General features: G+C 41.8%; 1 protein-coding gene across 1 annotated transcript; it reads right to left on the bottom strand.

Moving 5' to 3' along the window:
* Nucleotides 1–2,451: 2,451 nt before the first annotated feature.
* LOC118781248 (myo-inositol 2-dehydrogenase-like) lies at nt 2,452–11,447 on the bottom strand. The gene is made up of 9 exons (XM_036534196.1): nt 11,060–11,447; nt 7,246–7,833; nt 6,908–6,978; nt 6,470–6,578; nt 6,244–6,374; nt 5,708–5,815; nt 5,060–5,178; nt 3,298–3,454; nt 2,452–2,760 (listed from the first exon to the last, which is right to left on the bottom strand). The coding sequence occupies exons 1-9, from the start codon at nt 11,299–11,301 to the stop codon at nt 2,615–2,617; spliced, it is 1,671 nt and encodes a 556-aa protein (XP_036390089.1). The 5' UTR covers nt 11,302–11,447; the 3' UTR covers nt 2,452–2,614.
* Nucleotides 11,448–11,748: the final 301 nt, after the last annotated feature.

The following is an 11,748-nucleotide window of genomic DNA, read 5'->3' as shown; positions in this document are numbered from 1 at the left end:
CTTAGGTTTTTCTTGTTTCCAAAAAGCTTTGCCAACAACGCACCCATGACAGTTTAAAATTCTTAACTGCCAGTGAAGTTTATGTCATCCTTGAGTATCCTTTATCCAAACATAATAATTCTATGCAACAAGTCAAGAAGTTCATAAACATTAAAGTTCAGTGTCTACTGGCTTTCACCTCAAACTTTATGCATGATGATACCTTACTGAGTGTAAGTCAGTGTAACGTGTAATGTGTAACAAAATGATCACTTTCAAAACTTGTTATAATAATCTGATAGCGCTTCCTTAGGTCCTGAATGAGCAAAACATCAATTGTTCCCTTTAGAAAAGGTCAAACACCACATTACACCACAAAAAGTCATTGACGTCACCACGTTTTTCCTTGTTGTTAATCACAGAGCACTGAAAAGAGGGTTAATTGTTAATCACTGATCGTGTTACCAAGAATTTGTACTCTTTTATTTACTTGGAAGGAAAGTAAAAAACAGGGTTGATCCGTTTTTACTCCATTAACTATCAGACGAACCTGTAAAGATATCACCAGTCCACCACACCAGCCATAGAAAAAGTATTCTTGGGGAATTTACAATGGAACAATCAGTAATACATTTACAAAGATATATTTTTCTCTTATGTGTCAATCACATTCACATATGCAAAACATTTCCCTCAGTATACAAGCCTTTACACTACATATAAACTCATAAAAATTATTGTTCAGTTGGCAAAATAACAAGGAGTTCAAAGATTTTTTTTAAACATTTTCCACAATAAAAAATTAACAGCAACTAAACAAATGACACATTTATTCAAACATACAGTACTTGTCCTGTAAATGCCAGGATTGTGAGATGTACAATGAAATTCACACGCACGCACCCACACACATACAGACACACACACACACACAGACACACACGTACTCACACAGAGAGACACTCCAAATTCCCATGCAATGCTTGACAAATGTCAAAGCAGATGTAGGTGGAATTCTACGGTTCTCATCTCCCGAGTGTCTGACAGTTCCTCCTGACAGTATCTCCTAGTTTCAGACACTCACATTCACCTAAAATCTTAGAATCAGTACAATTTATGGTACTGTATTTAGACGGTTACATAAAAATTAAATTCTGTGATTACAGAAAATCTGAATGATTAAGACCTTTAAAAATGCTTTAGGCTACAGTAATATTGTGCGTACAATTGGCAACTTGATTGTACACAGAGTTTCTAGCTCTTTGAATAGTAATTATTCTCATTTTTCTACAGTCAATTACATTGTCTTGCAAATGTGCAATTCACACTACAACACCACTCATCTTTCTTTTATCTTTGAATATTTTTGTATCCCATTTAAAAATGTACAGCATCAGACACCACAATAAATGCAGTATATCGGCCAATGTTTTTCTCAGCCTGCATCGAAGATATGCCAACCTCAGGCATCACCAGTCCTGTTTTGGTTAAAAAAAAAGGCAAACGTGGCATTTCTACTCTGTGCAATTACTGCAAACAAGGATGTAGTGCTACGTAAGTAAAACAGCTAAAGTAAGAGCATACAGACTACAGCAAGGGGGCCTTGAGACCTCAAAAATCTGCCCCCAGTAACACCATCACTAGCAGGGCTGAGGGGCATGACAGCACAGACAGCATCATCATGCCAACTACAAGGGGGGGAGTAATGTTATCCACCACTTACAGCGACACCAAACGCAAACAACACAACACAATGCATAAATGCATCACACGGAAGATACAACCTTATAGATCTTTCTAGGTATAAGTGCATAGGTAAAGTTGCCATACTCAACTTGGAACAAAATCATACACCACTCATATTTACGCATTACAAACTCAATTATAATACTAAATTACTAGAAAAAGATGTTAACATTGCATTAATCCAGTCCTCGACTGCAGAACTCAACACATATCATTTCAGTGGAAAAAATGGAAAGTGCAGTATTTACAGGAAATATATACCGTGACACAGAATGAGGGATTTTTTTCCGCGACAGATAGTTTGGTGCGGTCTTCTTTTTTGTTTTTGGCTGAAGCTACATCCACTTTTTCACACCTTTTCTGACAAAGCTTAAGGCACATGTTTCATAGTTACTATCTCCTACACACCAAAATCAGTGCTTTATAATAATAATATTTAAAAGTTAATTGTTTAACCTGTTAATATAGAAGCCAAAAAAGAGAGATTACACACTTTACAGTAGTCATAATCTTCATGTATTGGTGATCTACATTTTGGCAAAAAGACAAACTGTGACTTTAAGATGTTACATAAAAATGGTTCAAAAAGATGAATCTAAGTCATGACCTAAAATTTTGCAATTTAAAACATCCTTACCCATAAAACCACAGACACTTGTAGAACCAATTGCAAGCCAAGCAAACAGCGAGCCTTTGATTCAAGTGGTAAAATTACAGCATGGTAAAAGTCAAAGCAAACCTACATAGAAAATAAAGATTTCTGATCTGGCAAACCGAAATATCTGATACATGATAATGAGAGTAACTAAAGACGTACGCATTTCCTCCTCAGTTTGTGTTTCATAAAGGCTGGAAAACCCTGGGAAACCATGCACTCGGCCAGCTGCGGTCACGTCTCTGTCTTGATGACCATGGTTTCTGGGGCCTCGTTGCGCAGGTCCACTGCGGAGCCGTTCTTCCACGACTGCTCCGCTGCTGCGGCCACCTGGACAGTCCACAGGTACTGCTCTTTGGTGATGAAAGGAGCCTCCATCCCTGTCAAGAGAAGCAACTTGGGATTCAATTAACTGGGGTCCTTCGGGCTTTCCACTGACTCAAATGTTATGACGTGTACTTAAAGGCGATTTTGTACACAAGCAACTGCCAACAAACTGAGGATCACTGCCTAGTAGTAGCTTTAATGGTGTTAGGTTACTACCCCTCACAAGAAAAGACCAATGGAATGGTGGTGAAGTTCAGTCTGAAGATATTCTGGGAAATTATTCAGTTTTGTTGGAAACTCAGCGCTTAACAAAAGAAGTATGTCAAGGCATTTCACAGATCACGCTGCATATGCACCCTTTATGGCAGATGTCCTGACATATGAGTTACACAGAGTACTACATTCTATGAACAAGTTAAAAAATTTGGCTAAAAATAACTACAAAAACCTAAAATTCTAACAGAAAAAAGGTGGGGAAGTACTCTTTACATCTCCTCATGGCAGCCTGCGATAAAGTAGTTCTGAAACGTCACGCTTTGTTATCAGGTATGAAGACTCCACGGGGCCAGTTTTTTGAACGCGTCACTGACCTCGCAGAGTCCTGAGGAAGTGACGCAGCAGCTCTCGGTAGGCGTCGCGGAAGCGTTCGGCGGTGGACTGCAGGCACAGCCCCGACGACGTGCTCCGGTCGGAGATTCCCAGGGGGTTCCTGTTTTCCATCTGCAGGGAACCTTCGGAGCCGTGGACCTGGGGCACAGGGGACAGGTGAGACATGTAACACATGAAGCCCTGACCTGTGCATCCAATAAAGGTGCCATGAAAACAAATCTGTCTTTCAGGCAACAACCAGAAGATTCAACAATCAGAAGATGCTAAATTAAACAGTTTCTGGGAGCATCTAACCTCAAAGATATTGCTAATATGAATTTGAAAGACTTCCTGTCACTAGGCCTTGTGTCAATCAATCCCTGTATGCATTCTGTTGCAGGTAAATATTAAGAAAGATAAATTTAACTGTAAAACTGATAAAATTACTGATGCCATTATAAAATATTAGCTAACTGTGCAGTGATCATTGATGTTCCATCATCCATAGAATAAGCTACACCTATTTGCTGAGCCATTTCTTACCTTAATAATATATTGGTAACAGCCAGCAACTGCTTAAGAAGACTGTTGTATGGATGAGATATTGGAAACTAAAGACTGAGCGATCATAAATAATCTGACAATGTAATTATTCAACACTTTCTCTCCCACACTAATTCACTCCAGTTCAAGTTCCACTTTCTCACCATGGAAAACAGTGAATGTTAAGCCTGAAAGATCCTCACATGCCTAAAGCAATTCCCCACCACAAGAATCAGAAAACATTCTGATGCTGCCAGCTCCAGCACCTGGTCCTCCACCCTGCCCTTTCACACCTTGTGGTATGTGTGAAATGAAGTCATCATTCACCAACTACTGTAAAACACTGCAATATTATGGGTGGGAGTTAAATGCTCAGTCATCAACATTTCATAACATATAAAACTTGAAATGGCAGTCAAATGGATCTAATCTCTGAGAATGAATATTTTATCCTCTTGATGGGAGCACTTTCAGGGCAAGTGGCTAGCCCTTGTTTTGAATGTCTGACACGGCACTTGGATGCACACACAGAAATGCACACACACACACACACACACACACACTCACACTCACACTCACACTCACACTCACACTCACACTCACACTCACACTCACACTCACACTCACAGACACACACACAGACACAGACACACACCCACAGACACACACCCACAGACACTCACACACCCTCACACCCTCACACCCACACACACACACACACACACACACACACACACACACACACACACACACACACACACACACACACACACTCTCACACACTCTCAGACACACCCACAGACACACCCACAGACACACCCACAGACACACTCACACACACACCCACAGACACTCACACACTCACACACACACACACACACTCTCACACACTCTCACACACTCTCACACACTCTCACACACTCTCACACACTCTCACACACTCTCACACACTCTCACACACACTCTCACAGACACACCCACAGACACACCCACAGACACACACACAGACACACACACACTCACACACACACCCACAGACACTCACACACTCACACACACACACACACACACACACACACACTCACACACACACTCACACACACACTCACACACACACACACACACACACACACACACACACACACTCACTCACTCACTCACTCACTCACTCACACACACACACACACACTCACACACACACTCACACACTCACACACACACCTCCAGTCTTTGGTCGCAGCTCTTGTTGCAGTGCTGGCTGATGTCCAGGGATGCGATGGTGCCGCTCGGGAACTTCATGCTGACGGAGATGGAGTCTGCGTCATTCACTGCAGCCACCTCTGCAGAGACCACAGACGCCTGTCACTCTACAGTCTCTCTTAGAAATGAGCTACTGCGAGGAGCAGCACTTCTAACAGTATGCGTTTTGCTGAGCAAAGACGTTAATGGATGATTAAGTGATTTTAAACATACAGTGCTCTCTTCCCACAGTACATTTACATTCACAGTTACATTTATTCACTTGGCAGACGCTTTTATCCAAAGCGACTTACAACTGAGTACAACATAAGCGAAAAACCATATGGAGTCAACAATATTAGAAGCAGTGCATGACCAGGTTTCAATGGTTGGCCATGCAAGGTACAAACTAGCAGGTAAAGCTAAGGAGTGCATTAAACCATTTGATTTTTGATACTTTTTAAAAATTATTTTATTATATAGTTTAATAGGTGACAGTTTTGAACAGTACATTTCCCTTTACAGAACAAAAGTAAAACTGGAACTTATATGAATATGAGCTATATATAGGAATATGAGCTACTGACTTATCCCATTGTAACTGCATAATAATTGAGGGCATTGTCTGACCTGCACAGAAAGCGTGGCCCAGAGAGAAGATGCTGTCTGGGGTACGTTCCCTCAACAGCCAGCAGATGACGTCAATGTCATGCACCGCCATGCTGAAAAATATCCCACCTGAAGAAAAAAGCACCAGTGAGCACACGCCACAGCCCAGTCACACCAGCCTGGTGAACCACAGAACTCTACAACTTTCCGTCTTCAGGAAATGCTGAGTCACCTTCAGCGTCATTCAAGGTCAGCCCAGAAGGGTAACAATTATTCATAATGCCAACAACTATTGCTCGAATCATACTGTATATTAATAGTAACAGTAATTCTTCACAATAATACTACCAGCAATTTGAGAATAGATTTCAGTATATCCCTTCCTCTTGTCCAAACACAGCATGAGGGAAAGTTTTCCTCATCCTCATTAGTGTTTTTAATTCATGACATTGTAAGTGCCACAAATAAAATTCCTTGCATTTTTTTTTCTTAACAGCCAATGGCCTGTCCTCATTTGCACTTGCTCCTATGTTCTTGCAGAAACAGAAGCTTCATACCTGATGATCTGATTCTGCTGATCGTGGGCCGGGGGTACAGGCGGCTCACAGATGTGATCCTCTGTATTCTACCCAAGGTGTCGTTTTCATTAACCTTCTTGTACAGGTACTGCAGGGCTGGGTCAAAACGTCTGAAAGAAGAGGTGTACATTTATTTCATTCAGGGCAGCCATTTTGAGAGGAAGCCTGACACACGGTCTGAGGGAACAGAGTGAGGAGCACATACTTGTAAAATCCACACACCAGCGGCTTCCCTCGTCTGTCTGCTTCATCGAAACAGGACTCTGCGATTCGTCTGTCTAAACTGGGCAGCTTCTCGCAGAGAACACCTTTACCTGAAGACCACAAGCACAGCATAGCACCTGTCCACATCATGTGTTGGTTTCATAGCGGTTAACCCTTGAGATAATTCTGTGATTCCAACCTTTTTGTGAACGAGGCTCAACCTGGGTTGATGCCGATGCAAATTATTTTTGTTGTAAACAAACATGAACAAAACTAGTGGAAAGAAACAAAGTCAAGGGGTGACACTAAATATAATTGTTATTAAGAATTTTATTTAAGCTCATAATAACTTTCTGAATTATTCTGTTTTCTTGAAAGTGTTGGAGTCCGCTTCTTTACAAAGTGGGATGAGGATTTAAATTATCATCGAGCAACTCACCGGCTCTTAATGCACCCAAGACTATTGGTGAGGCCTCTTTAGGAGGGCAGCAGACCAAAACTCCTGTAACACTGCAACAAAAAGCAGTTAGTGAACTACAGCGAGCGCAGACCCGGGCCTAGTGACTAGAACTAATCAGCACTGATCTACAGTCTTCCAGCCCTCAGCCTAATCTTTCAGTGCTGCGCTTTTCTTTACACAATGCTACTAGTAAGAAGAGAAACTATCAGTAATAAATCACATCATCATCTTTTTAGGATGCATGTGTCCGAATTACACAAGACCAGGCAGCATCCTATCCAGGTCAGACTGAGACAACAGCACAGACAGGGACCTACCGCTGGTCACTGAGCACAATGTCTGTATCGATAGCACGCAGCACCCGGGTATGAGCAAGGTGCTCCTGGCTGAAGACGCTCTCCACCTCCCAGCGCTGGTCCTCCACAACGTACAGCAGGTGGCACCCTTTCTCCTCCACTAAGCTCTGACACAGGGCTCTGCAGCCAGAGCCCACGCCGAACAGAGCCAGCCCCACACCCAGGCTGCCCAGCTCGTCCTCCCCGAAGGCCTGCCGTCCGCTGGCAAAGTTCGAGGGCTCCGGCATCACCAGCCAGGGGCTGGAGCTGGACGCAGGCACCCCCGGGCTAGGGCTCTTCATGCGAGACGCAGGCAGGGTCTGTGATTGGCTGGCGGATGTGGATGGGGCGGGGTCACCCTGGGTGGAGGCCACGCCCCTCCTGCTGGAGGTGGAGGTGATGCTGCTGGAATGGATGGGCGGCGCCAGCTGGGACACGGGCGACGGGAGAGAGGCGGAGCCGGGAGAGGGGAAGTGGTTCCCGTGCAGGATGAGCTGGGATTGCAGGGCCAGGGGCGAGGTGGAGTCCAGTTCTACAGGCGAGCTGGGGTGGAGCTCCGTCTCTGACAACCTGCAGAGAACAAATTATGGGATGTCCCTTCAGTCTGGGACTGAAAGTGATACATCACAGCATACAGAAAGCAAGACAGTGCTTTTATTTCATTTGTTTTATAAACACTTTTTGGTCTGCACACCATAGCTGCATATATATTTGGTTTGCATACATATCATAGACAAGCCAGTGCTTTCCTGCAAGATTCCTAACTTGAGTAACTTAAGTAACTTGAAAGATTCCTAACTTCTAATTCCTAAACTCCTCAAGACAAAATTTCATTTTTTACATTCATTTGAATGAAAAGCCATGACTGACAATCACTCTGTTTTGCTTCATTGAAAAGAGACTGGTTGAGGTGTATCCAAACAACTCAGGCCTTGCCGTGTTGGATGGGAGCCAATGGGCTTTGAGCTGAAACTGGAGTTTGAGTGAGGGGCCCAATCTCATAGCACATGGAAGTTGGTTGTCTCATGTAAATTAGCTCTCTATCATACATGACAATATACAGTATGTCAGGACAGCTTTGGAAACTAGTGGTTCCACTCAAATTCAGTTTTCAAATTCTGTGACTTTTCAATTATTTTTTAAGGATACATTAAAAAGGATTTTAATGGTGCAATTGTCAAATTCCTGTAAAATTGGGCTAATTTGGAATTACAGTAATATGATAATGACTTTTGGGAGTCTTAGCAAACTGGCAGTGCTAGACCTGATAAATTGAATCATGCTCATGAAATAGCAAGAAAGGTGAACACACTGCTCTCACTTTAGGAATGATTTTTTTTTAGATTGTGAAGTTAAATGACTTTCCAAGAAGTGAGACATTTGACCATTCTGTGACTTTTCCATTACTGTGCAAGACAAAAATATTTTCATAGAAAATCAAGGACAGTGGGATCCCTGTCAAATGACATTCTTAGCATGCTGATTTTTGCTTTTTTTCCATGTGAATTCTGCATTCAATATTACATTCAGCAGATGACAGGTAATTAACTGATAGTGTAAATTTTATATTCTTCATAAAATATGGACCTATTCTACCCTATGTACCACTTCTTTTCTTATAAAAAAAAAAAAATGAAATATAGGTTATCATACACTCAGCGTTATCAGTGCTGAAACCACAATTATCTTTTTTCTCCCTCATAGTATACTCCCTTGTTGCCAAGGTAACTGAGGCAAAGGGGAAGGTCCATCAGAAGCATAACATCCTGTTTACTAAGCGGAACACGTAATCTGGGGAATGCGGCGCCGAACTCTGGACCTAAGGGTGAGGGTTGCATGTCAGGGTGGGGCCCTGCTGTTGAGCTCCTCAATATACATTCCTTCACAAACTTTCCACAGACGTCAATACATCACTGCATCCCACGCGGAACACTCGGTGGAACGGAAGCCAGTCGAATGCTTCCTTTTCTTAACAGATGGTCACTGTGACAGGGTTGCCTATTGTTCGATTTTCATTAGACACAGATACTGGCCTTGGTTTCCCCTGCAATACATCAAGCCTGACCTTGCATAGCCTCAGGAGCTGCCCTATTCACTCCACTTAATGTGGAATACACTGACGTACCAATGACTGAAGTGAAGCAAAGACTACCAAGGACTGTGGCAGAGTGCACTAGGACAGAGAAACCTTTTCTCAAGTAACTTCCATCTCTGAAAAACACTTTTTCATGAAATACAATAAAATCAATCTGCACAAAGTGAAAATAAAAACTGACTGAGGGATTAAAGTTCTCCATCACTACTACGGATTTCCGTCAATTGGATCCAGAGAGGCCGTGTATGAGATCAGTGTAGATCCGAAGGGGGAAAAAAGCGAGGTGAGGGGGGTGTTACGGGACTTAGGAATCAGATGATAGGTAGCTGATTTGTATAGGCATACAATCTACTTGGATGTCAGTAAATATATATTTACATTTACATTTATTCATTTGGCAGACACTTTTATCCAAAGCGACTTACATAGGTTACAGTTCTTTACAGTTCTCCATTTATACAGCTGGATATTTACTGAGGCAACTGTGGGTTAAGTACCTTGCCCAAGGGTACAGCAGCAGTGTCAATCAATCAATCAATCAGTGTCAAACCGGCAATCTTTCGGTTACGAGTCCTGCTCCTTAACCACTATGCTACACTGCCACACATACATATATTTTATATATATATATACATATATATATGTGTGTGTGTGTTTGTGTGTGTGTGTGTGTGTGTGTGTGTGTTATGTGGAAATACTGGTACAAGTGTCTTTTATAAGAAGTGCAATACTCCTTTTTTATGTATGTTATATGTTATGTCTGTCTTGTGTTTGTGTGGACCTTCAGTCTGACAAATAAAGGTGATGATGTACTTTTGAAATGTAATATGTTACAGATTACTAGTTACCATGTTAAAATTGTAGTAAGTAATGCAACTTTTAATTTAATAACTTCAAAGTAATGTAACATTAATTTTGATTACTTTTCTAACAAATGTTTTAAACTGGACAATAAAAAACATTAGCATAAACATAAAAACATAAATTTAAACCAGGCAGTGTAAACCTCACAACAGTACTCAACACTAATTACTTTTATTAAAGTAAAAAAAATTAAAGTGCTTCAATATAACTTGAATTAAGACTGGAATGTTTTGATTTTAAAGCACAACCACCAAAACAAATCACAAGTGTGTAGATCACAAACAGGGCAAACTGGCAACTACCGTTGTGTGCCCAACAAAAAGCAAGTATGCCCTGTAGAAGACTCCATGTTAATATTTAAAACTTTGAAAGCACAACGCTGAATTAAGTTAGTGAGTGTTATTAGATCTCACATAGGCTACCTACATCACTATTCACGGAGGACTAACGTTAGCTAAGATTTTCTATCAAAGGGTTCATACACGGAGGTGCGGCTGTGCAAAAGGCGTCTGTTAGCTAGGTAGCCATAAGATCCGGCTCCCTTCAAAGAGCCGTTATTCCCCTGCTAACGCAAGCAAGTCAATGCTCACACAGTGTAATGACAGTCCAGCCAAGATGGGCAAGCAGCCTCTTTAACGAATTAATATATAATTTGACGTCGTAATCACTAAGCTAGCTGTCGGTTAGTTAAATTGATGCTAGCTAAAATGAAAATGCAGTGAACATGGTAGGCTAACACACCTTATGTAAAGTGAAAGAAAGTCGACAGCTACCGAACGTTAACTGGTTGCTAAGTCGTAAATGTTTTAATTTGAGGTTTCATCAAACCATACTTACATCTGAGGGGGCTTGCAGTCCCATAGTTTCGCAAGACGTTTGTTTCGATAATGTCTGGCCGAAGCGAGGTGCTCTAGTATCCGATCTCTGCGGACCCTCACCGTGATCTCACAAGATTTACAGTACAGTATTTCCACCAAGGTCCTTTCGCCAGAGTTGTGTTGCTCCACCACATGTCTTTTCACTCCCAAATCGCTGAACTCAGCTGCATAGTCGTGTAATGTCTTCTTTTTTCTTCCCATCTTTAGAATGAATTTGTATAAAAGAATTTAAATTTGTAGACTATACCTAACCGGCAGTATCGGTAAGGTAACAGCCTCCGTCTTCCAGCACAACGAGAACCGTTTCGTTTTATAGTAACCTTATGTTTACAAGGAGCTGGCTAACAAGCTAATTGCCTGGCTATCTGAAGCCTATCTATCTGAAAGCCAAACAGCTAACCAGCTAACTTAGCTAGCTTGCTAGCCAGTTAATAAAGACCTAACTAGCAAAACTAAAGGGTTTCTTGTGTCCTTAGCAAACTAGCGAGTTGTTCTATGAGCCAGTGCGTTGTTTTCTTGAGTCAGCTGGCAAGCTATAGTATATCGAAGGTTGACAAGAGTAAAAATCATGTTAGCTAGCTAGCTAACAAGATACATACACAGTGGTCCCGTAAAAACTAGCCAGCTAGCTAGGTAATCATTAATCAT

Source organism: Megalops cyprinoides, chromosome 7 (assembly GCF_013368585.1).
Source record: "Megalops cyprinoides isolate fMegCyp1 chromosome 7, fMegCyp1.pri, whole genome shotgun sequence".
Taxonomy (NCBI): domain Eukaryota; kingdom Metazoa; phylum Chordata; class Actinopteri; order Elopiformes; family Megalopidae; genus Megalops; species Megalops cyprinoides.
This window is presented reverse-complemented; position numbering and strand designations above follow the sequence as displayed.